Source organism: Notamacropus eugenii, chromosome 1 (genome assembly GCF_028372415.1).
Source record: "Notamacropus eugenii isolate mMacEug1 chromosome 1, mMacEug1.pri_v2, whole genome shotgun sequence".
NCBI lineage: Eukaryota > Metazoa > Chordata > Mammalia > Diprotodontia > Macropodidae > Notamacropus > Notamacropus eugenii.
This window is the reverse complement of record NC_092872.1, coordinates 350,314,883-350,342,821: the sequence shown is the minus strand read 5'-3', so window position 1 is coordinate 350,342,821 and position 27,939 is coordinate 350,314,883. Positions and strand designations below refer to the sequence as shown.

The 27,939-nt window shown below is 35.7% G+C and overlaps 1 protein-coding gene across 1 annotated transcript in view; it reads right to left on the bottom strand.

The window, feature by feature from the left end:
* Positions 1–27,939, bottom strand: part of CDC42BPB (CDC42 binding protein kinase beta) — a 154,806-nt gene that overhangs the window by 88,017 nt on the left and 38,850 nt on the right. Inside the window, exons 3-4 of the mRNA XM_072630158.1 lie at positions 13,481–13,564; positions 10,238–10,333 (exon numbers count right to left, since the gene is read on the bottom strand). Of these exons, the coding sequence (XP_072486259.1) occupies positions 10,238–10,333; positions 13,481–13,564 (180 nt within the window). The remainder of the gene's footprint in view (positions 1–10,237; positions 10,334–13,480; positions 13,565–27,939) is intronic.

Sequence of the window (27,939 nt, the reverse complement as noted above, 5' to 3'; positions counted from 1 at the left end):
TCTAATAGTTATTACATAAAGATCACATATTGAGTACAAATGCTAAAATTAATATTTGGAGATAGTCTAAACTTGTCTTTAACCCAAACTTTAGCAACTTCCACCCCCTTACCTCTTTTAATGTGGAAAAGAGTAAAATCTATATTTTTAATCTGTTTCATTTGCCATAATCAAATAATTCATTCCTAACCAAACTATACTTCCAATGATGATATTCCCCATATTTTCTTAGGCAAAAGACAGTCCTTTCCCTAGATTGCACCTGAAAATCTTTCCAATTTATTAGACCCTGCCAAACTTGCTGTTTGGAAATAAGACCTTCAATATAACTGTGAAATATTTTAAAATATATTATTTACCCTACTGCCTGTTCTCTAATGCTAACCTTTACATAAAAGTTCCTTCCCTGCATTGTTGGTGGAGTTGTGAACTGATCCAAATGTTCTGGAAAGCAATACCCAAAGGACTATAAAAATGTGCAAAATCTTTTGACCCAGCAATACCACTTCTAGGTCTATATCCTAAAGAGATCATACAAATGGGAAAAGGACCCCATATAGCAGCTCTTTTTTTGTGGTGGCAAAAAACTGGAAACTGAGAGGATGTCCATCAATTGAGGAACGGCTGAAGAAGTTGTGGCATATGAAAGTAATGGAATACTACTGTGCTATAAAAAAATGATGAGCAGACAGATTTCAGAAAAAGTCAAAAAGACTTGAATGAACTGAGGCTGAATGAAGGTGAGCAGAATCAGGACAATATTGTACACAGTAACAGCTACAATGTGCAACGGCTAACTTTGACAGACTTATCTTTTCTCAGCAATGCAAGGATCTAAGACAACTCCAAAGAATTCATGATGGAAAATGCTGTCCACATCCAGAAAAAAAAACTATTGAGTCTGAATGCAAATTGAGCTCTTTTTTTTTCTTTTTTGGTTTGTTTCTTCTTTCTCATGGTTTCTCCCATTAGTTCTAACGCCTCTTTACAACACGACTAATATGGAAATAGGTTCAATATTATTGTATATGTACAGCCTATTATCAAATTTCACACCATCTTGGGGTAGGGGGAGGGGAGAGATGGATAGAAAATCTGGAACTCAAAATCTTATGAAAGTGAAGGTTGAAAACTAAAAATAAATAAATTTTAAAAAGAGTTCCTTCCCTTCCTTTATTTCCATTTGTTTACAACACCAAACTCCCCCATTCTATAAAGTAAATTGAAAAACTACTGAAAAGCCACAGTAGTGGGTGTTTTAATAATGTAAAAAGAAACATTTGAAGGTTGGACCAAACCTAATACTTTAAACCTTGGAGGAAACCAGCCACTTATTCAATTCCGCCTTCGTCCTACTTTCAAAGTTAATATGCTATTTCGCACATTTAATTTTAAAAACAGTAATACTAATATAAATTATTACGACATCTTACTTAGTCAGCAGGGGGAGGGGGAGGGAGGAGAACGAGGGTTATAAGCTGTTAAAAAAGCAGGGAAAACCTTGAGGATTAATCTAGTTCAACTTACTCAAATATGCAGAACAGTAAACTGAAAAAAAGATTGGGGAAATGATTTGCTTAGGATTAAACAATCAGCCACATGTCTAGGCCTAAAATATACATCTCTTGATTCCCAATACATTGCTTTTCCCACTACATCATAATTCCTTCATATTATTTCTACTTACTATTTACTAGGCACCTAGGAAATAATATAAATGGTAATAAATTTAGATATAACCAACACTTGCTATATAAGCTAGTATTGCCACCACAGATAAAATGCACTACTGTGTGTTTTCATGAATATGTGTGCTTTCACATAACAATATTATCTCTGTGATCCTCTTAACAACCCTGTGAAATAGGTGCTATTAATAACACAATTTTAAACATGGCAAAATACAGCAGGAAAGACAAGAGGAAAAATCTTTCATACTATTCCCTCTACTGACCAACATGATTTTAGCAGCAGCCCCCTGCCTCTAACAAGAAAACAGAAGTTCTGGTACCTAAGAAATGAGAGAGGAAGTGTTTTAGATTGGTTTCAGTCATTAAAATAAAGTGGAGAATATAATATACCAATTCATCACACTTAAAGCACTGTATACAGCAGAGTTCTCAGTTTTTCTCATTATCAATGACATGAAAAAATGTGACTGAGGAACTTCTGAATCTGATGGCTGAACTCTAGGAAACAAACTACAATGGTGTCAAATAGTTCAATGCCAAAAACTGATATGATTTCTTCAGAGAAAATGACAACAAAGAAGCAAAAACCTCTGCTTTGCTGCTGCACCCTAAAGATGAAACTTCTCCATCAGACTTGCAGCTGAAAACTTCTACATATGTTGTCTTCCCCATTAGGATGAGCTACTTGAGAGCACATATTGTATCCCTAGCACTTAGTTAAACAGTATTTTGCATGCAGTAATCACTTAATAAACGCTTAAAGTCTCTCACTCCTCCAGTCTACCCCACACACTGCAGTCCAAGTGTTCCATAAGAGCAGATCTGATCATGTCACCTTCTTACTCAGTCACTCCCCTATGCTCCATCAGGTAGCTAGATGGAGCAGAAGATAAAAGTGGTAGGTCTGGAGTCAAGGAAGACCTTAATTTAAATTCTGCTTCAGACTATAGCATGTCTCTGTTCGCCTCAGTCTCTCAGCTGTAAAATTAGGTTTATAACAGCTACTACTTCACAATATTACTGTGAGGATCAAATGAGATCCTACTATGCACTCAGCATATTAGTGGCACATTGTGAGCACTATATAACTCCCTTCCTTTCTTCCCCCTCTCCTCATCAATCCCACTGACTTTCTATTGCCTGGAGGGTCAAACATAAATTCTTCAGTTTAGATTTTAAAACCCTTAACAATTGATCTCAACTGCAATGGACATTACACTCCAGCCCTCACTCTGTGATCTAGCCTGATGGATCACATGGAACTGTCCTTCTCTGTATTCCTCACATAAAACAGTTCAATTCCCATTTCCGTGCCTTTATACACTAGCTGTAATACATGCCTGTAATATATTCCTTCTGTCTAATCTCTATCTGCAAGAGTTCCAAAAAAACACCTGGAATAATTAACAACTTTAGCAAAGTTGCAGGATATAAAAGAAACTCACATAAATCTTCAGCATTTCTATACGTTACTAACAAAGCCAGGCAGCAAGAGATAGAAAGAGAAATACCATTTAAAGTAACTGTAGACAATATAATACATTTGAGTATAACTGCTAAGACAAACCCAGTAACTATATGAACACAATTACAAAATATTTTTCATATAAATAAGTCAAATCTAAACAACTGTAAAAATATCAATTGCTCAAGGGTAGGCCAAGCTAACATAATAAAAATGACAACCTTACCTAAATTAATTTACTTATTTAGTACTATACTAGTTGACTGCAACTACAAAAAATTATTTTACGGAGCTAGAAAAAATAGTAACAAAATTCACCCAAAAGAATAAAAGGTCCAGAATATCAAGGGAACTAATGAAAAGAAATGCAAAGGAAGGTGGCCTAGCCATAGCAGATCAAAAAATTGCATTATAAAGCAGCCATCATCAAAACTACTTGGTAGTGACTGGTCAGTGGAATAGGTTAGTTACACAAGACACAGTAGTCAATGACTATAGTAATCTACTCTTTGATAAACCCAAAGACTCCAGCTTCTGGGATAAAAAAACAAAAACTGCCAGGAAAATTGGCAAAAACTAGGTATAGACTAATATTTTACACCATAAACCATAATAAGGTCAAAATGGGTACACAATTTAGATATAAAGGGTGAAACTACAAGGAAATTGGGAGAGCAAGGAATAGTAAACCTGTCAGATCTATGGAGAAGGGAAGAAATTTATAACTATAAAAGATATAGAGAATCTATATTATGAATTATGAAATCTATATTGTGAAAATGCAAAATGGATAATTTTGATTACATTAAATTAAAAAGGTTTTTCACAAACAAAGCCAAGGCAACCAAGATTAGAATGGAAGCAGAAAGCTAAGAAACAAATAAAGGCCTCATTTCTAAAATATATAGAGAAATGAGTCAAATCTATAAGAATACAAGTCATTCCCCAACTGATAAATGGTCAAAGGATATGAACAGGCAATTATCAGATGAAGAAATCAAAGTTATCTATAGTCATATGAAAAAATGTTCTAAATCAGTACTGATTAGAGAAACGCTAATTAAAACAACTCTGAGGTACAATATCTATCAGACTGGCTAACATGATAAATTTTGGAGAAGACTGGGAAAATTGGAACACTAGTGCATTGTTGGTGGAGTTTTGATCTGATTCAACCATTCTGGAGGACAATTTGGAACTATGCCCAAAGGGCTATGAAAATGTGCATATCTTTTGATCCAGCAACACCACTACTAGGTCTGTATCCCAAAGATATCATAAAAAATGGAAAAAGACCCACATGTACAAAGATATTTATAGCAGCTTTTTTTTGTGGTGGCAAAGAATTAGAAACTGAGAGGATGCCCATCAGTTGGGGAATAGATAAACAATTTGTATATGAATGTAATGGAATACTGTTGTTCCATAAGAAAAGGTGAACAGGCGGACATCAGAAAACCCTGGAAAGACAGGAACTGATGCTGAGTGAAGTGAGCAGAACCAGATCACTGTACACAGTAACAGCCTAACTGTGCAATGTCTGACTTTGTCAGACTTAACTCATCTGAGCAATGCAATGATCTAGGACAAATCCAAAAGAATCATGATGGGAAATGCTGTCCATACCTAGAGAAAGAATTACAGAATCTGAATGCAGATCGAAGCAGACTATTTCTCTCTCTCTCTCTCTCTCTCTCTTTTTTGTTTTTCTCATGGTATTTCCTTTTGTTCTGATTCTTTTTCACAACACGACTAAAGTGGAAATATGTTTCATATGATCATACATGTATAGCCTATATCAAGCTAAATGCTGTCTTGGGGAGCAGGGTGTGGAGGGAGGAAGGAAAAACTTAGAATTCAAAATCTTATAAAAGCAAATGTTGAAAACTAAAAAACTTTTATAAGAAGAAAAAAAGATTCAGCTCAAGAGCCATCTTTTACATGAAAGCCTTTCCAGATCTTCCCAACTACTAGTACTCTCCCTCCCAAATTGCCCTGTTTTTTAAATAAAATTTTGATGTTCTAGCTTTACTTTGCTAAATTCCCCTCGAATCCTCTCCCTTTCCCCTCCCAGAGAGTCATCCTTTATAAAAGAACTTTTTGAAAAGAAGAAAAAAAAAGAAAAATGTTCAGCAAAACCAATCAGTATGTTGAAAATAATTGACATTATACAATGTCCCTTCCATACCCTCTTTGCCCTCCACCTCTGCAAGAGCTGCAGTTTTTGGGGTCAAGCTTGCTCTTTATAATTTTTCAACATTCATATTCAGGGTAAATGGAAAGAACAAACTATCTTACGTGTACCTACTTTGTATATATGAACTTCTACAATACACATTTTTATATATACTAGTTGTCTTGATCATCAGAATGAATTAGAGCAGAAACTGTTCTATTTTTTTGTACTGATGTCCCCAGCACCTAGCACAGTGCCTGGCACATATTAAGACACAACAAATGTTTGTTAGAAGAAGTAACAAGAAGTGATATTTTAGACTTGATTCTAAGTAACAAGGAAAAAAACTTGCTGAAGGAGAAATAACTGGAACTTTGGATTGAAACTGGGGAGAATCTTACTTAGCTCCAATAATAAAAATTCTAAAAATGAAATAATTCATAATAAAAAAGGAAAGATAGGCATAGTCTGACAGGCACCTTAGATTTTTAAAAATAAACTTTACTGACAAGTTGTTTTGATATCACCTCACCTGGATTAATTACCCATTTTCCTCCTCATCCCTATTCCAGAGAGTATTTGATTTTTTAAAGGAAAAAAAAGGTGGCGGGGGGGTGGGGGACAACAAGACCAAAATTCTGTCAAACCAATTAAGACATGAAAAAAAATCTGATGATATATTTGTATTATTCCACACCCATAAAGTCCAGGCAAAAGAGCAAGAGGAGGTGTTTCTCTTGTCTTTTCTTTGGGGCTGAGTTTGTACTTTATAATTTAAAAAATGAAATTAATTATTTTATGATTGTTCTTTCTATTTATATTGTTGTAGTTGTTTTAAATACACAGAGTGCTCCAAAAGTCTTGAGTTCAGTTTTAAGCTTCAGTAACTTAAAGTTGATAGTTTAACAGCTATTAAAGCTTAAAACTGCACTAAGACTTCTGGGACACCTGTATTATTTTCCTGGTTCTACTTATTTCATTTTGCATCAGTTCATTTAAGTCTTTTTATGCTTCTCTGCATTCATAATGCTCATTATTTCTTATAGTACAATAATATTCCGTAACCAAGTAATACAATTTGTTTAGTCATTCCAATTGATGAGTATCTACTTTGTTTCTAGTTCTTTGCTACCACCAAGAGGCACTTTAAATTTTAAAAGAATGGTTTTCAAAGCCTTTGAGAAAGGATAGAGAGAACCCTAAGACCTAAAATTCTAGAGAGAAAGACAGCCCAAGAAAGCATAATCTAAAAACAATCTGGGTAAGGATGAAAAAAGGTTTTAAAAATACACGTAGTACAAAAGATGAAAGTAAAGTTAAGAAATACAAAAGTGGAACATCCTGTAAAAATAGTATAAGAAGCACAAAAGCAGCTGGAACTGACCAGGAAAATAATAAAACAACAAAAAGGCTGGATGGTAGTTGTGATTTTTTTGTAAAAAGAAAAAGGATTTATTGCATGCTGTTCAATTTGGACTGGGCAAAGATAACGGACAAAGAAAAAGACTGATTGAATGAAACTGGGGAAGAAGACTTGTGGAGGCTATTACCAAGACGTACCCCTAGGAAACTCATTTCTTCTCTTTGAGCTAAGACATAGCAGGAAAATCTCTAGATTTGGAGTTTTCATCAGACATGGATTCAAGGTTACTACTTAAGTGATCTTGGGCAAGTCACTTCATCTGTATAGTCCTGAATTTTCTCATTTACAAAATGAGATGGTGGAGCTAGATGACCTTTTAAAGTCATCTAATTCAGCTCTAAATCTATGATTTTATTTTACAATATCTATCTCTTTAATTATCTAAAGGGTTATCAAATGGAAATGGGATTGATTAGACTTATTCTGCTTGGTCCCTGAGGGCAGACTAAGAAGCCAGGCAGGGAAGCTACACATTGACAGATTTCACCTCTCTTGCTGAATACTTCTCTGAATGGTCTACAAATAATGGATACCCCCAGGTGCAGGTAAGTGGTATATTGGATAGAGCACTGGCCCTGGACTCAAGAGGACTCAAGTGTCAGCCTCAGATACTTGACATTTACGAGCTGTGTGACCCTTGCTAAGTCACTTAACCCCAACTGCCTCACAAAAAAGTAAATTAATAAATAAATAGAAAAAAAATGGATACCCCTGAAACTGGTGTGAGGCAAGATTAGATGTGTGAGAGGTTAGAGCTTTTTGAACTTAAACTTTCTGATGTCAGGATCCCTTTATACCACTAAAAATTTCTGAGAACCCCCAAAATCTCATTTACGTGAGTTAGAATTATATCTCTCAATATTTACCATATTAGAAATTAAAAACTAAGAAATCTAAAAACTACTAATTCATTTGAAAATAGCAATAACTATCATGTGCTAATATAACATATTTTTATGAAAAAGAATATTTTGCAAAAGAAAATTTTTAATGAGAAAAATCATATATTTTTGCAAACCTAATGTCTGTGAGCTTAACAGAAGTCATATTTGCTTCTGCATTCAAGCCAGTACAATGTTGTTTTGGTTGAAGTATATGACTAAAATCTGATTTCACATAGATATGTAGTTGGAAAAAGAAGGAAATATTATTATGAACATTATTTTGACCTCAAGGATCCCTCTGAAAGTGCATCAGGGACCCTCAGTGATCTGTGGACCACACTCTGAAAACCACCACTGGCAAGAGTGAAAAGCAGTACTGGATTTATACCCCTAATGCTCACTAGCTATACGACAAGAGGCAAGCTGCTAATCACCAGTTTTCTTATCTGTAAAATGGGAACAACAGTATCTATCAGTTTTAACTGCCTAACATGATGGTTGTAAGGATCACTTGGGCAGGACTAATGGGTTTCTTGGCTTGTGATATAACAGGCAAAAAGATATCAACTTAGCCTAAATAGGATACTGGAAACTTCTCGCTTGATAGGTTCAATTCACAGAAGACTTCAGTTGTGCACACACCAGAGAAAGAGCATGAGAGAAGGGAGGAGATAGCAGACAGGAAGAGCAGTATACCTAGTGTATATGTACCTTATTAGGAGAAGAAAGCCTGAAAAACAACAAAGTATCAGCTATTATTACTATTATTGGGCTTGGTCTTTTAAACATGTTTCTAAAGGATCAGAAGAGCACACTGTTAAATCTTCAAGTTTGTAGCAAACTTGGGGAAAAAACTAGAACAGAAACCAAAGTTATGAGGATAAACAATTAAAATTATACTTACAAAATGATGTTCAGATGTGACCCAAGAAAGGAAGGCAAGAATCTTTTTTAGATTATTTCCTTAATAAATAATCTCAATGTGCTATATACACATTATCAGCAGAATACTGAATATGAAAACTAGGAAGCTTCCCCTATGATCCCATTCCACTGACCATGTTTTACCTTTACCATTCCCTCCCTTTAGGTTCTTGACTCAATATAGTTAGCCCTTTTAACAATGGCTGCCCACTGCTCATAGGATAACATATAATTTTGTTCTGCTGAATCTAAGGCCCTTCATAGTCTGGCTCTAACCAACATTTTCAAATTATTTCACTTTATTCTTCTCTTCATGTCACAGGATCACAGACTGAAAGCTAGAAATGACTGTTGTGCTCATCTACTCCTGACCCTACATTTTATAGTTGAGGACTCCAAGGCTCAGAAGGTAAAATGTCTTGCTTCCAAGATCAGATACTTTAGGAAGTACTAAGTAGCAGAGTCACAATATGAACCCAGGTTCTAATTCCAAATCCATTACTCCCCACTGAATCATGCTGCCTCAGTGTATTCTATGTTTCAGCCAAATAAAGTTACTGTTCCCTGATCTGATCCCTGATCTGATCTTGTCCACGCCTGCCTCTATTAGTTTAGGCTGTCATCCACACCTGGGCCATATTCCCTCCATTTCTCCATCACTAACATCTTTAATACCCACCTCTTCTTAATTCTTAATCTCTTATCTTCCTTCTCAAATTTTTATAGCAATTTAGAACCTTGACTTTCCATTATAATATTCTACCTTTATATCATATTTATTTTTGTATGGGTATTTTATCTCTACTGAAATGAAAGCTTTCTTAAATGGCAGTATCATTTCTCATCTCTCTGTATTGCCAAAATTTTAGCTGAGCTGAATTTGCAAAAGTCATTATCCAAAACTAAAATTCAGTCTGTTTCAGTTCCTTAGTGCAGCAAAATATTAAGTAAAAATAAAAAGCTAGTAAAATGTAGAAATAAAAATTATATAATACTAAAGGTGGAAGGGAGGTTAAAAGCCAACAGAATACAACCCCAGTACAAAGAGCTTCTATAACAACTGTGGACAATAGGACTTATTGATTAAATCTAAACGATTAAGTTCTGAAATCTAAAAATGCTAGGTATCACAAAATGATAAATTCTCTCAAAGCAGACACCAGTTCACATGTATAATTCATTTGTAGAGACAGAAAATATTTTAAAATACCGAAGTCAATATTTTGTTGTTCGGTCAGTTCAGTCATGTCTGACTCTTCGAGACCGTCATTTTCTTCTCCAGCTCATTTCACAAATGAGGACGTGAGGCAAACAGGGAGAAGTGACTCGCCCAAGGTCATACAACTAGTAAGCATCTAAGGCAGGATTTGAACTCATGAAAATGAGTCTTGGTGATTCCAAGCCAGTGCTCTATCCACTATGCAACCTAGCTGTCCTGAAGTCAATACGTAATGTCTAAATACAGTTAAATAAAATTCCTGGAAATTCCAAGATAATAAAATACTGTCATCTTGGTAAATTAAAATAATGCAATCATACTTTGTGATGTTTACGTTTACACTGTCTCCCAATTACCTCATTAAAGCTAGATTATTTTCTTAGTAGTTATAGAAAGGAGTCAAGAAAACTAAAAGAAATACTATCTAAAGCTATTTATTGGTTTTCCAAACTTACCAGGTAGTTTTCATCTTGAAAGGCATAATGTAACGTTGTGATCCACTGACAATCACCATTCACCAATACATCTCTCTCTTCTCTAAAACAGGCAGTCTGCAAATAAGGGAAAGAAAACTGAGTTGACATGGAGTCTAAAAAAAAAAAAAAACCAGCCTATATTTCTATTAGGATGCAGTCTATCTTAAATGCAATAAAACCATTCAAAAAACAAGTTTTGAGAGATAAGATCAAGAGCTCTTTTATGTACGATGTTATATTATGTGATTTTTTTTCAAATGTCATTCATAAGCCTCATCTTGATTTCTCAAACACCATCATTCTTTCAGTCATAGGTTTGAGATCTCTTGAAGAAACCTTTCATTTCTTTTTCTCCCTGACTACCATAAACTTCCTGTCTGTCTTCAATGTCAATGATAACAATTCTTTGGGATCAGTTATCTGATCACTTCAGAAATTATGCAAATCACAGGCTTGTCAAAGTCTGGATGACGTGGAGCTGAGAAGAAAAGCTTACATACTAGAATACAGAGTGAAAATGATAAATTTCATAGGCTAGACAATGGGAAAAATATAGTTAAGATAAAATTTAATGGTACAAAATAAAAAGTTCTACACAAGTTTTTACTCCATTTCACAAGTATAAGATGTGGAAGGTATGGCCAGACTACAGTCCATGTGAAAAAAATTGGGGGATTTTAGTGAGCTTTGAGTAAACAGTGAGACATTAAAAAACTAGTGCTATCTAAGAAAAAGAGAAACTTTAGCTGCCATACCTTTAGCAAGTTACTGATGCAGAAAATTGGGAATGTGATGAAGGAAAGGATATTGACAACTATTAATAATTTTGCATAGAAATTTAAGCCATGAAAAACAACTACCACAATAAGGAAGCCAAAAGAACCTAAAAACTGCCCTAGTCAGCAAACACAATGTATTTGTCAAACAGAGATACAAGATAGCCAAGGGCAATAGCAATTCAGAATATAAACTTATTTGTAAAAGTTTATGGAGAAGGAAAATAGCAAAGGGATAAACCAATTTAAAGAAAATTTGACAAGAGGCCAACCTAAACAAAGTAATCTGAAGGATTATTTATTTAAGGATTATTATTTATTTAAGGATAAAACTGAGAGAATAACGAACAGATGAAAGATGGAAAAGATCAATAAACATTTTTAAAAATACTTCTTGCCATCAAAGAAAAGTAGTTACCACATTTACACTCTAATATTACTATCACAAGTATCTGTATAAAGAAGGTAAAAATTACACTACAAGAAACAATAACGTGAAAAAATAAGACTAGACAAAGCACAGACAATTGAGAGTGTTGAGAGACTCATTCTAGAGGCATGAAAAAAAATTCTCAAAAAAAATTATTACTAATCTTCAAAGCAACCAAGAAAATAAACCAATAAGGCATTTATTAAGCCTTCACTATGTGCAAAACACTGGGGAAACAAAAGGAAAAATAAGGCAATCTCTGCTCTCAAGGAGTTTGAAATCAAACAGTGAAAGACATTTAAATAATTTAAAATTTTAAATACATTTAAGTTTCAGTTGCAAATCATATGGCAAGATCCCCTGGTCCATAGGGTACAGGGACAAAAGCAGAGAGCAATGCATTTATTTTTAGGCCACTTCTATTCACAAAACTGTATGTTTCTGATTTTGAACCATCTGACAATGCCAAGGACTTTAGTAAAAAACAAACAAACAAACAAACAAAAAAACAACCTTTCTTTCCTGGGTCTTCATTAACTGGAGGTGCTGAAGAAGTAATTTCAAGAGCAAGGCACTAGCTACTGGGGAGCCCAGGAAAGGTTTTCTTCTCAAGGTGAAATATGATATGAATTTTGAAGCAAGTAAGAGAACTTAAGAGGGACAGTTGGAGGGACAGAGAATTCCAGGCATGAGGCTCAGAAGGTCCAGAGGAAAAAAGCCAGGGGATGGTAGGTACATCATGTTCAAGGAATAGCAAGCATTCTAGTGGAAAGTAAGGGAAAGACAAGATGTCATCACAACTGGAATTTATTAGAGATCTACCACATGCAAAGCGCTAAGGATACAAAGTTGGATTTGATACAGATGCTACTTTCAAGAAAGAACAGAGTATAATAGAAAGAATGCTGGTCTTGAAGAGAGGAAAGATCAGGATTCAAATTCTAGTTCTAACATTTTACCTCACTGAGTCGTTTGTAAAATGGGGGTTATACCTGTACTACTTATTCCAGCAGTTGTGGTAGGGAAAACGCCTTCAAAATCTTAAAGTCTCCATCTATAAATATGTATTACTCTCATTATAATCTAATGGGGGGAGAAGGATGTACATAACTATAGCAGAATGGAGGATAAGGTAAGTACAAAGAACTGAGATATCTGAGGAAAAAGAAACCATTTTTAAGGTGCAGGGGTCAGAGAAGGCTTCTTGGAAAATGTGCCCTGAACCTTGAAACCACAGACTTCAAGATAACCAGGTTGAAACAGTAGAGATGGGTGAACAGTACTTCGATTAAAAGGAATCAATAAATCAGGAATAGTAACAGTTGTGGAGAGGAAGACAATTGAGATGAAGTCCGACCCATGTTTAGGTTGAAGCTATGCCAGGAAAATGATACTGAGCTCTCTTTTAGGCATGGGAGGGGGCAAGAGACCTTCTGAGTACTGAGGAAGCACGGGCAGAATGGAGGAATGTGGAAAAGGCTTAGCTCAGACCCTGTGAGAAGTATGGTATGGAATAAGCACAACACAAACAAAAGGGTTTGCTGAGCAGTAGTGAGGCTTCCTATGTAGTTTTATTTAGAATTTGAATTATTTCCTTCAAAATTGACTCTAGGATTGATATGATATAAATCCAACTGCAAAATAATGATGTTGCAATACACAGAGGAAAAAAGAAAATTTTCCTCATGTATGCAGCTTTCAAATTCAAGTCCTGGCTTCCATGTTAATTAATTCATTTTGCTTATGAACTAGAAATGTAACAAAAATATGAAGCCTCCATGAAATTTTAACTTGTCTTTACAGTAATCTCAAATATGGCCAATATAATTCAAAGTAAAATTTAAGTCAGATTGAATACACTATAAAGCTGAGAATGAAAGATTCCCAAAAGGGCAGAGTTCCTCTTTTCCTGAAAGAATCAAAAGGCAACATGTGTGGTTAAATCGCAAAACGCTTCACTTAGATATTCTCTAATGCTACATTTAAAATACTTTCTGTTGGACATGTAATTCTTACTTCTGCTCTTTTCAGCATTTCCCACTTATTTAGAATCTTCATTGCATAAATGCGTTCAGTGTTCTTCATTTTAACCACAGCAACCTGGAAAATAAATGTTGGTTAACAAAAATTAATTTAAGAAGGAATTAAAAGTATGAATGTTTTATTATAAGGAAAATAAAACTTTGATTTTCTTTCTGAACTCTTGGGGAAGAAAGTATCCTAGAGAGATGAAGGTTTTATTTTTATCAATTTAGAATAGAAAATACTTTTTAAAAACAGATAAAATACTTTCCTGACTTCTCAGAGTACATTGAGCTTACCATGATTTTATCAATCATTACACTGTATTACAATAAAATACACAGTGATGCTCTCAGAGCCTATGGATATACATGGAACTGTTTACCTTTATACTAAAAGACCCCAGAACGCTGTGCTTTGGGAGATGTCATACCTGTTTTAAAGTGTTTATCTTCTTCAACATTAGGTCAGCCTTTTGTAATCCCTTAACTTTTTGAACTGCTTTTTTAAAAATCTGATATGGGTACAGAAATAAAATAACTAAGACCACTGTAGCTATGTGCAAAGTAAGGATGAAAAGGTTTTGAACACATAATCTAGGAATTAGAAGTATACGAATTTTATAAGATCTGGGTTTTTTCTTTTTTGCTAAATCTTTGGAGGTGGAGGTTTCTTTTTCCTTTTCTTTCTTGATTCTTGGCCCTCTTCTAGAAAAATAAGGTATTATTACACCAAAACTACAGTTTACTATCCAAACACTATAACTTATGATCTATAGGAATTATAGTCAATCATTTTTTCAAGGAAAAAAATATATTGAATACGTCATGTTTGATCATCACACACTATTTCCACATACAACATTCACAATGATCTTGACAGAACATATGGGGGAAAAAATTTCCTATCCACATAAAATAATTTGCAGCATATAAAGGAGGCACATGTTGTCTAATGGGTGGAGAACTGAAATCCGCAGTTATACTCTGCTTAATACTCTGTTTAATGAACCACATCTCTACATTGTATAATAACTTACAAAACAGACAATTTTTAGAAAAAGATTTTTGGGTGTTTATATCATGTTTATTTATATCAAGCATTTCCTCTGTCAAAGAACTTAATTCAGAACCCAGTCACACATGTTTCAAAGTGAAAGAATGTTTATCAGGCCACAAATTAAACATTTCAGTAAAATAAGGATGTTGCAAATCATGGTAGAATTTATTATTTATAAATCCTTAATAAATGAAAACTATACTTAAAATTTAATTACAACCAATATGATCCTGAGGATTCCCCTTAACCCCCAATTTCAGAAAATGGAAAGAAATACGATCTTCAAAAATAACTGTTGTTATTGTTCAGCTGTTTCAGTAATGTCCAGCACTTTGTGATCCCATTCTTGGCAAAGACACTGGAATGTCTGCCATTTCCTTCTCCAGTTCATCTTACAGATGAGGAAACTGAGGCAAACATGATTAAGTGACTTGCCCAGGGTCACACAGCTAGTAAGTGTCTGAAGCCACATTTGAACTCAGGAAGAACAAATCTTCCTGACTCCAAGTCCAGCTCTCTATTCACTCTATCACCTTCAAAAATATAATGTTATGAAATCAAATGTTTTAAAGGAGCTCCAAAAAGATCAAGAAGAAATGTTTCTCAGATCGTTAATTTTATAATTTCCTCTCAAAATGTAACTTTTTAAGCCTTACTGATTCCAAACTTCTCTTTTTAAAAAGCTACTCATGGAGAAACTGCAAAGCTTTTTTTGACTATCTCTGAAATGATTTGCCTTAAAAAAAAACCAACTTATTACATATACCCTGCTTTATCCCCAACACACTTTTACAAATTAATTCTTTAACTTTTGTAGTATAACTACTCAACACAAATATATACTCACCAGCATGCTAGCACAAATAAGCTGGGGCAACTCTCTACTGGTACAATTATGGTTGTCTTCTCTGTAAAGTGATCCTAAAGCATTTCAAGTTCTCTGTCTTTCAAAATTAAACTTCCAGAATTGAAGGATTAAAAATGAATACACTTCTAGGAATTACTGAGCCACAATATCAAGATATTTTAACAAACTTAGACTAAATAAAAAAAGTATTTCTTAAAATTCCATACCAAATTGGGAAAGTGGCCCATTTATCTCATTTTGTTTCTGGCAATAAACAGGGTTAAAACTGTGGCCCCAAGAGAAGTTCAGCAAAAAGCTTCCCCTCTTTACAACTTCCTTTATTATATAGCCTGGAAGTCCATGACTTGGAGAAGAAATGAGCACCTAGGAAAGAGTCTGACAGGAGCTCTCAATGACTCTGTCTTCAAAGCCCTAAACATTTTGACTTTCCCTATAATGACACTGTGACTGTTATCTACAAATTTAACTCAACTATTCTTAAAGCTGTTTGGTGTTTTTTGCTGTACAACCTTTTGGGTTACTGAGTTCCACATGTTTAGATCCTGTTACATAAATGAGTACGAAACATGCATAAACGTATATGTTCTATACACGTGAAGGTATCTATCTACGTACCAACGTATGACACGATTCAGAATAATCTACACACAAACCTAAGACACAGTCAAATGTCATATTTTAGATCCTGGCTTTGGTGATGGGCCATTATCTATAAGTTACATACTATTTAGTTGTGGGAAACGAAGTTGAACTTAGGGAGGAAGAGCAACAGATGTTGGTACCAAAGAAGAGACCAGGGTTGTCTTGGAAAGGCAAGGGTCTATGGTAATAAGGTTTAGGAAAAGAAACAGTCAGATTTGTCAGAAAAATGAGCTTATGTAGTTAAGAAAAAAATTTCCCTCTTTTAAAAAAAATCTTTTTTTCCCCCTCTTCCTTCTCAGAGGCTTTCCCCCCCATTCCCTTATTATTTCTCTTCTCAATACTCCCTGTTCATACTTTAAAATAAGTTGACTCAAGTTTGTGTCTGAAAAAAAAATCCACTAAATTCAGTTTCTTTTTTATCTATATGTAGGTCTGCTTTTATCCCCCCATAAGTCAGTAACCCTTGAGGGATAAAAGCTTTCTGTTTTAGCCCATATCAATTCAGTTCTGATCTGAGATAGGCCCACATGGCAGACTAGATTTAATAACCAAGATCAGTAAATCTGGGCTCACCATACAACAAGCCTAAAATCATGTTCAGTCCATTACAGTCCTAAAAGGCATCCTCTCAGGAAACTATAATAAAAGCCATGAACTGACATACAATTGGATACATTCTTGACCAGACTCTAAAATTTACGCTTATAGTACAATTTAGACTCATGGTGGTAGTACTGGAAGAAGGGTAAGAAGACGAAAGGAATTGTCCAGAATAAAAAGGATAGTTCACACTCACATAGTGTGCTGTGGTTTTTAAAAGATACTTAAATATTCTGTGACAATGAGCCTAGAGTTTGAGCAAGGTCTAGTTTTGAAAAGACTGAAAAGATGTTAAAAATATTCTATGGCATTAAGGTACTAGGTACATCTATTAGAATATATTCAATTAATTCTTTTTTGTAAGAGAATAAAAGGAAATACTCATATTTCCTTATACTATTTTCTTCTTATACTAACAATGAACTGATATATTAACAATTGGGGTACTTTTAGCTGGTAAGTCAAGCTGGAGAGAGCACAATGAAATATGAACTTCCAGTGCCAAATCAAATTTGGACAGCTGCCTCACATTTAGCACAGAAAACCAGTTCTCCTTTGAGAGGCAGCACAGTAAAGAGAAAAGATATTAAACCTGGAAGATCTAAGTTTAAGTCCTAAGCTCTCTGAGTGTCAACTTCTTTAACTGTAAAATGGGAATAATAATAATACACATACCACCTGTATCACAGAGCCATCATAAAGATGCAATAAAATAATGTATATAAAAGCATTATTATGCAAGCTGTTATTTAAAACAACAGTAAATTCTCTGACAAAGATTTGATACGCAAGACATAGGGAATGAACACAAATATATATGACAGCAGTTCAAAGAAGTCCAAACATCATTCCCCAAAAGATAAGTGGACAAAGGATAGGAACAAACAGTTCTCAAAAGAATTGTAAACTATTAACAACTATATGAATGACTACTCCAGATCACTAGTAAGAGAAATATAAGCTAAGGCAGCTCTAAGTTTCACCTCATACCCTAAGCTAACTGGAAAAAAAAATGATAAAAGACAGAAATAGTGCATGTTGGAGGGGTTGTGGGAAAAATCAGGCACACTACTAATAAACTGTTGGTGAAGCAGTAAATTAAGCCAACCATTTTGGAAAGCAATTTGAAATTATGCTGAGAAATTAACTAAACTCTGATACCCTTTGACCCCAAAATCCCACCTTTAAGAAGGTAAATCCTGGAGGTCAGTGATTAAAAAGTCCTGTATAAACCAAAATAGCAGTACTAGTTGAAGACGCAAAGAAGTGGAAAGAAAATAGATGCTGATTGACTGGGAAATGACTAAACAAACTGGTCTGTGAATGTAATGGAGAATGAAAAATACAGAGCATGAGAAATACACAAACTGATACAAAGTAAAATAAGTGGAACAAGGAAACAATAATAACAACAAAACAAATCTAAATAGAAAAAACAAAACAAATAAAACTAAAGGCTATAAAATTATTATCAAGTTTAACCCCAAAGGAGAGATATGAAAATGTACCTCCTTCCATCCTTGGAGTGTCTATGGATGTAAAAGACCACATATAATGTTAGATTTGGTTACTGTGTTAGTGAGTTTTGCTGAATTGATGGGGTTTGTTTGTTTGTTTACCGGCCTTTTCTTTTTTTTTTTTTTGGCCTATTTTGTTCTTTGTTAGAAGGGTTGACCCTCTAAGAGGAATAAATTGGGAAACAGACATCAAAAGATATCAAAATCTTTTTTTAAAGGAGGATATGCAGACATGAAAGGATAACTTCAATACCATGCCACTTTTTAAAATGTGTTTTGCTTCTTGTTGCTATGTCACCTGCATTTTCAAAATTATCTCTCTGCAGGTTCTCTCATATAACAAAGACTGAAAAACATGGAGGAAAAGCAGATCAGCAAAACCCACACATACAACTACGTCTGAGGGAATATGGAATATTCTGTATCCATAGTCCCCAATCTCTACAATGAAGAAAGGTATATTTTGTCAACTGTTTTCTCCATTTACATTGTTATAAATTGTGTATATGTGTATATGTATATATGCATATGTATGTATTTTTGCTCACATCACTCTTCATCAATTCATAAGACTTCCCATGTTTTTTCTGACTTCTTCATATTCATCATTTCTTAAAGTCCATCAGTGTTACAGCTGTGTTCTACTCCTTGTTTAGCCATTATCTAATTGATGGGCATATACATTCCCCCAATCATCAATGTCAAATGCTATGAATATCCTGGTCTACTGACAATCTTTCTGTCTTTAACTCCCTTTCAGTTCATGCTAAGCAGAAAGATCTATGAGTCAAGGTTATTGACATTTTAGTCACTTTTGGGGGGGGGGGATGGAAATTCCAAAATGCTTTCCAGATCTGTTGGACAAATTTATAGCTCCACCAGCAGTATATTAATTAGCACACTTCCTATAGCTCCTCCAGCACTAGCTCCATCTTTTGGTTATCTTTACCAACTTGCTGGGTGTGAAGGAATGTTTAAAACCTCTTTGGTAAAACTGAAAATATTAAGAAATAGAAAAATAAGAAATAGAAATAAGAAAAAATTCTTGGAAAAAACCCTGGGAGGGGGGCGGAGCCAAGATGGCGGAGTAGAAAGACGCACATACACATAGCTCTGAACCCACAACCCATAGAATGGCTACAGGGAAGTAACTCACGGCGAATTCCGCACCCAGAGGCCACGGAACATTGGAGCGAGGGAGATTTCTGTTCCAGAGAGACCTGCAAACCTCTCGCGGGGGGGTCCTTCGCGCTGCGGACTGGGCGCCGGGACTGGGAGCTGAGTGCAGCCCTGCCGCGGCCGCGGCACCGAGAGGAAAAGATCCGAGCAGGCTTCACAGACAGGATCTCCAGGGGCCACGCGGGTCCCTCCACCCACAGAGGGATCTGCAAACCTCTCGCAAAAGGTCCTTCGCACTGCAGACACAAAGCCCAGCCCAGACCTGCTGCGGCCACGGCTGTGGCACCGAGAGAAACAGATCCGAGCAGGCTTCAGGGACGGGATCTCCAGCGGCCGCACAAGTCCCTCCACCCACAGGTGACAGGGGTGGGTGAGAGAGTCTCTTTGGCAGGTCGAGAGGGGAGTGGGGTGCCCCCATAATTCAGGCCCCCCCCCCCCGGAGGTAGAAGCTGAGAGGCGGCTGCAGACAGGGGCTCCCCAAGCGGGCGGGAGCCTGAATCCATTGCGGAAGGTCTGTGCATAAACCCCCTGAGGGAACTGAGCCTGAGAGGTGGCCCTGCCCCGACCTCAGCACCAGAACATAATCTCATACTGAATAGCAGCCCTGCCCCCGCCAAAAGCCCTGAGGCTGGAAGCAGCATTTGAATCTCAGACCACAAACACGGGCTGGGAAGATCAGGTGAGGTGGGTGTGAGGAAAATATTCAGAGGTCAAGTCACTGGCTGGGAAAATGCCCAGAAAAGGGAAAAGAAATAAGACTATAGAAGGTTACTTTCTTGGCGAACAGGCATTTCCTCCCTTCCTTTCTGATGAGGAAGAACAATGCTTACCATCAGGCAAAGACACAGAAATCAAGGCTTCTGTGTCCCAGCCCACCCAATGGGCTCAGGCCATGGAAGAGCTCAAAAAGAATTTTGAAAATCAAGTTAGAGAGGTGGAGGAAAAGCTGGGAAGAGAAATGAGAGACATGAAGTCAAAGCATGAACAGCAGATCAGCTCCCTGCTAAGGGAGACCCAAAAAAATGTTGAAGAAATTAACACCTTGGAAAACTAGCCTAACTCAATTGGCAAAAGAGGTTCAAAAAGCCAATGAGGAGAAGAATGCTTTCAAAAGCAGAATTAGCCAAATGGAAAAGGAGATTCAAAAGCTCACTGAAGAAAATAGTTCTTTCAAAATTAGAATGGCACAAATGGAGGCTAATGACTTTATGCAAAACCAAGAAATCACAGAACAAAGAGAGAAGAATGGAAAAATGGAAGATAATGTGAAATATCTCATTGGAAAAACAACAGACCTGGAAAATAGATCCAGGAGAGACAATTTAAAAATTATGGGACTACCTGAAAGCCATGATCAAAAGAAGAGCCTAGACATCATCTTTCATGAAATTATCAAGGAAAACTGCCCTGAGATTCTAGAACCAGAGGGCAAAATAAATATTCAAGGAATCCACAGAACACCGCCTGAAAGAGATCCAAAAAGAGAAACTCCTAGGAACATTGTGGCCAAATTCCAGAGTTCCCAGGTCAAGGAGAAAATACTGCAGGCAGCTAGAAAGAAACAATTCAAGTATTGTGGAAATACAATCAGGATAACACAAGATCTAGCAGCCTCTACATTAAGGGATCGAAGGGCATGGAACAGTATATTCCAGAAGTCAAAGGAACTAGGACTAAAACCAAGAATCACCTACCCAGCAAAACTGACTATAATACTTCAGGGGAAAAATTGGTCTTTCAATGAAATAGAGGATTTTCAAGTATTCTTGATGAAAAGACCAGAGCTGAAAAGAAAATTTGACTTTCAAACACAAGAATGAAGAGAACCATGAAAAGGTGAACAGCAAAGTGAAGTCATAAGGGACTTACTAAAGCTGAACTGTTTACATTCCTACATGGAAAGACAATATTTGTAACTCTTGAAACATTTCAGTATCTGGGTACTGGGTGGGATTACACATGCACACACGCTCACATACATAGAGACAGAGTGCACAGAGTGAATTGAATAGGATGGGATCATATCTTTAAAACAAAATGAAATCAAGCAGTGAGAGAGAAATATATTGGGAAGAGAAAGGGAGAAATTGAATGGGGCAAATTATCTCTCATAAAAGAGGCAATCAAAAGACTCATTAGTGGAGGGATAAAGAGGGGAGGTGAGAGAAAAACATGAAGTCTACTCTCATCACATTCCACTAAAGAAAAGAATAAAGTGCACACTCATTTTGGTAGGAAAACCTATCTCACAATACAGGAAAGTGGGGGATAAGGGGACAAGCAGGGTGGGGGGGATGATAGAAGGGAGGGCATGAGGAGGAGAGTGCAATTCGAGGTCGACACTCATGGGGAGGGATAGGATCAAAAGAGAATAGAAGTAATGGGGGACAGGATAGGATGGAGGGAAATATAGTTAGTCCTATACAACACAACTATTATGGAAGTCATTTGCAAAACTACACAGATATGGCCTATATTGAATTGCTTGCCTTCCAAAGGGAAGGGGTGGGGAGGGAGGGAGGAAGAGAAGTTGGAACTCAAAGTGTTAGGATCAACTGTCGAGTAATGTTCTTGCCACTAGGAAATAAGAAAAACAGGTAAAGGGGTATAGAAAGCTATCTGCCCCTACAGGACAAAAGAGAAGATGGAGACAAGGGCAGAGAGGGATGATAGAAGAGAGAGCAGATTGGTCATAGGGGCAATTAGAATGCTTGGTGTTTGGGGGGGGAGGGGATAAAAGGGGAGAAAATTTGTAACCCAAAATTTTGTGAAAATGAATGTTAAAAGTTAAATAAATAAATTTAATAATTAAAAAAAAAGAAAAAAAGAAAAAACCCTGGGAAAGGTGGGGGACAAGAGAGGACAAAAGGAAAAAAAGGTCTTTCATTAGGTGAATTAAGGGTGGTAACCAGAAATTCAACAAAAAATATCTCTAGTGTAGACATGGAGAAAGGAAACCAGCATTTGAGCTTACTATGGTGCTAGATACTTGGCTAATCAAACACAAACATAGTCTCCAGAATTTAAAGACTTTACATTCTAACACGCAAAAACAACATAAAGAATCCAATGGGGCAGATGGGGGTGGAGTGTTGGAGGGTATATGGGAATCGGGTGAATAGTTTTGAAGTCCTGTGACAAGGCCAGTAGAGGAAGGAGGGAAGACCGGTCTGGGTTACTCCACAAAATGGAAGCTCCAGGAGGAACTCACCAATGAGAATGCCTTATAAAAGGATATACTAAGGTGAGCAGGCCACAAGATGCTATTCCAGTACAAGGGAATAGTATGAAGGCAAGTTTCAAAATGAGCCAGCAGTAGAGGAAGCAAAGTTTTGAAATTCAATTAAGATAAGATCATTTTTCCACCCCTAAAGTTAACAGGATATTAACCTAAGGGCAATCTCCACTCTGTCTCCAGAAGGGAGATTAGACCCATAGGAACCCACAGGAAGATGCAACCCATAGGAAGTACTTTCTTTCACTCACCAAGCTACTCTCAACACTTCTAATTTAATTTAAATTGTCAATACAGATCTCTGGGAAGAAACACATTGATTCCTCAAGGAAAATAGTCTACCCAGAACTGTATTATTACACAACGTAATTTTTTCCCCTTGAGATTATGGTAAAATGTTACTTAAAACTGTAAGAAGCAGCACCATGTTGCAGGGCATGGGGAAATATGTCAGTTTGGACATCTCTTTCTCCAAGCCAGAAATAGCTTGGTTATAGATTAATGGTGAATAAAACTTTCTAGAAGACTTATGTCTAAACACAGTACAGCATTGGTATTAATATTTTTTCTTCAATAAGAGAAAACTCGGAATTGCCCTGATTTGCATGTTATCATTGTTAGTGATTTAATGCAATCTTTCACATGAATTTTTTGCAATTTTTTCCAGAATCATTTGTTCATAACATTTCACCATGTATCCTCAAGGAAGTGGCTTTTAGGCTTACAAATTTTAATTCCCTATAGACACAGGATATCAGAACCATATCAGAAATACTTAACGAAATATTTTCTCCAATTAATAGTCACTCATCTTATCCTAGCTGCACTGTGTTTGTGTAAAAGCTTTCCAATTTCATGATCAATTTTATGTTTTCTTCTATGTCTTTAATTAAGAATTTTCTTCTAAGCTTTAGTTGTGAAAGGTGTCTGATTTCACTCTTCTATTTTTTTTAATAGTGTGACCTTTAGCTTTAAAAAATCCCTATACACCTTTAGCTTATTGTAGCATATGATGTAAGATACTTATTTTATGGTTACTGCTCTTGAATTTTCCTAAGTTCTTGTCCAATAAGTAGTTTCATTAGATCATTGTGAATGCATCTGAGTTTTGCTTATCTAGTGTTTTCCCCCAATCCATTTTCCATTTTTAAAACTAGTATAAAATGGCTTTCACAATTACTGCTTTATAATATGAAGTTTAGAACTTTTTTACATTACTTTCCTTGAGATTCTAGACTTTTTATTCAACTGATATGAGTAAATCTGTAAATTCAGGTACCATTATATTGATTATATTTGCTAGGTCCACCCATGAGAAATGATTACTTGTACAATTATTTATCATTCTTTATTTTCTTTAAAGAGTACTTTATAATATTTTTATAATAAAGTCTTGAGATTCTTAGCAACTGACTCCCAAATATTTACGCATTTTAAATTGGATTTCCCTACTTTGCTCCTGGATTTTTAAAATCTCTGTATGGAAATGCTGACTACTTCTGCAGATTTACTTTGTGTCCTGCTACAGAATTTACTTATTTCTTCATTAGTTTCTTTGATAATTCTTCAGAATTTGATAAACAGAACATCACATTATGTGCAAAGAAGGATAATTTCACCTCTTCTATGCCAAATGTTTAGGCCATTAATTCACCTTGCTGTTTTTCCTAACATTTCTATAACTATGTCAAGTATTGTTTTATTCCTAAACTTAATGGGAAAGATTCTAGTTTTCTCCTTAGCAAATAATTCTAGCTTTTAGAAATACACTGTTATCAGCAAATTGGCCCTTCTATATATTTATCTCAAGATTTTTGCATAAGATTTCGGTTTTTGCCATACATGTGGTTTTCAGGGGGTTTTTCTGCATCTACTCATGTAATCTCATGGGTTAGAGGTGGTTTGGCATTTAATATAATATATTACCTTACATGTTTTCCTAATGTTCAACCATCCTTAGTATTAATCCAATCTGTTCACAGTGAATCATTGTTTTGGACAGATTATTGTAGTCTTTTTTTGCTAGAATTTTATTTAAAACTACTGCACTCATCACTAGTTATAATGAACTAGAATTCAGTTTCTTTGTTTTATCCCTCCCTAGTTTGTATAACAAGATAATATTTGTCCTATAAATGAATTCTAGTAGAATGTTTTCCTTCTCAATTTGGGAATAACTAATGTGGCAGAGATAATATTCCTGAAACATTTGATAGAATTCATCTGTAAAGCCATCAAGATGAGAAGTTTTATCTCTGTTAGTTCCTTTGTGGCATGTTTAATTTCTTTTTTTAAGGTGGGGTTAAGATCTGTATTCGTGAACTATTAATTTGGGTATTTTATATTCTTTGTAGGTATTCCTTCATTTGGGCAGGTAGGTGGCACAGTAGATAGAGCACTGGGGTTGGAATCAGGAAGTCTCACATTCATGGGTCCATATCCTGCCACAGACACCTAGTAATTAACTGTGTGACCCCAGCAGGAATTTAACCCTGTTTACTTCAGTTCCTTATCTGTAAAATGAACTGGAGAAGGAAACGGCAAACACTTTAGTATCTTTGCCAAAAAACCCAGAAAATGGGGTAAGGAAGTGTCAGACACAACTGAAAAAAAAAAAACATCTTTTACTTCTTTTAAATTTTCAGTGGCTAGTAGATTTTAGTAATTATAAAAAAAATTCTTCTGTTGGGACTTCATCTCTTTATATTTAGTTAATTTCCTTCCCCCCCCCCCTTTTTTTTGGTGGAGAGAGGGAGGAACATCTAAAGCCTTACCAATAATTTTTTTAAAAACCAGTTTTCAGCAGAGAACTGGGAAAGAATTTTTGCAACTAGTGTCTGTGATAAAGGCCTCATTTCTAAAATATATAAGAACTGAGTCAAATGTACAAGAATACAAGTCATTCCCCAACTGACAAATGGTCAAAGGATATGAACAGGGAATTTTCAGAGGAAGAAACTAAAGTTATCTATAACCGTATGGAAAAATGCTCTAAATCACTATTGATTAGAGATGCAAATCAAAATAACTCTGAGGTACCACATCACACCTATCAGATTGGCTAACATGACAAAACAGGAAGATGATTAATTGTTGGAGACGATGTGGGAGAGCTGAACACTAATTCATTGTTGGTGGAGCTGTGAGCTGATTCAACCATTCTGGACAGCAATTTGGAACTATGCCCAAAGGGCCACAAAAATGTGCATACCCTTTGACCCAGCAATATCACTTCTAGGACTGTATCCCCAAGAGATCATAAAAATGGGAAAGGGTCCCATATATCCAAAAATATTTATAGCAGCTCTCTTTGTGGTGGCCAAAAACTGGAAACCAAGGGGATGCCCGTAAGTTGGGAAATGGCTGAATAAATTATAGTATATGAATGTAATAGAATACTATTGTGTTATTAGAAATGATGAACAGGAAGACTTCGGCGAGGCCTGGAAAGACTTATATGAACTGATGCTGAGCAAAAGGAGCAGAACCAGGAGAACTTTGTACACAGCAACAATCACAGTGTGCAAAGAATTTTTTTCGTAGACTCAGTACTTCATTGCAATGCAAAGATTTAAAAAATTCATAATGGCATGGAATTCAATCGCAGAATGAAGCAGATCATTTTCTTTTGTATTATGTTTTGGTTTGTTTTATGCTTTCTCTCATTCATTTTTATTCTTCTATGCAACAAAACTAAGGTGAAAACATATTTAATAGGGGAATGTATGTGTAGAACCCACATAAAATTGTATGCCGTCTCAAGGAGGAAGGAGGGGAAAGCAGGGGAAAAAATCTAAGACATATGGAAGTGATTGTAGAACACTGAAAACAAATAAAATAATAAAAAAAAAATAACACAAAAATAAAAAACCAGCTTTCAGAAATATAACTTCTGTAGTTTTCTCCTTTTCCTTTGATTCCTCTGATTTTCAAGAATTCCCCCTCTGTTTACTTTGGATTTCACTTTTCTATTTTTTTAAACAATACATGCCATTAATGCTCTTTATTTTGTAAATGTTACATTTTCAGAGACAGTATTTTTCCTCTGACAAACAGCTTTAGCTGTATCCCAGAAATTTCATTATATTGTCTTACTGTTTTTCGCTTTTACATGAGCATTTTATTTATGATTTATTCTTTGGTTCATTCATTATTCATGATGTCATTATTAAGTCTCCATTTAGTTATGTCTCTAGTACAATTTTTGTCTCACGAACTTTAAAGGACTGCCTTTAATATTACTGCTTTTTTACATTTATTTACAATTTTCTGTAACCATACACATGAAATCTTTGGAAAGGTAGCATGTGACAATGAGAAACATGGATTTAATATTCCAGGTCAGAAGAAATCTAAGTTCTTTAGCTCTAAGTTCTCCAGTTAGCCTCTAATATTGATTCTGTATGTTTTGAGATGTGTACCCCTTATACAACAAACTGCTGATTTACACATTCTGTCTCAATTTTGTTTTCATGAAACTGTATTTTAACCCATTTACATTTAGGGTTATGACTGTTAGGCTTCCCTTTTCCTACTTTTACTTACTTTCCACGGACTGCCACATCCGTCTTCTTTTAAGTAGACATTTTGCCCCTAGGTGGTACATAATGTAAATTTTGTTTATGCTCAGTCAATAAGTAGTTATTAAATGCCTAATATGTACTAGGCAGTGTTGCTAAGCTCTAGGGATATAAAAAGAGGCAAAAGACAGGAGCTCACAATCTAATCAGAGAGACAATAAGTAAACAAAAAGGTACAAACAGGTTAATATGCAGAATAGGAAATAATTAAAAGAGGGAAGGCACTAGGATTAAGAGGGATTGGGAAAAGGCTTCCTGTAAAATCCTGTAGGGTTTTAGCTGGAACTTAAAGAAAGCCAGAGTAGCCACAAGGCAGAGATGAGGAAGGAGAGGAGAACATGCAGAATGTTGCATGCAGGGGCAACCAGAGAAAATGTCTTGAGCTGAAAGATGCAGCTTCTTGTTCATGGGACAGTAAGGAGGCCAGTGTCATTGGATCAAATAGTACTATGTAAGTTACAGACACATTGTACAGATAACTAACTTTGATACACTTGGCTCCTCTCAGCAATGCAAGGTTCTAAGACAACTCCAAAAGGCTCATAACGGAAAATGCTATCCATATCCAGAGAAAGAACTATGGCATCTCAGTGCAGATCAAAGCATACTATTTGTTCTCCCTCTTTTTTGTTTTTTGTTTCTTGTTTCTCATGGTTCACTCCATTGGTTATAATTCTTCTTAGCAACAAGACTAATGTGAAAATTTAATGTGAATGTTAATTAATGTTTAATGTGAATGTATACATAGAGCCTATATCACACTGCATGCCATC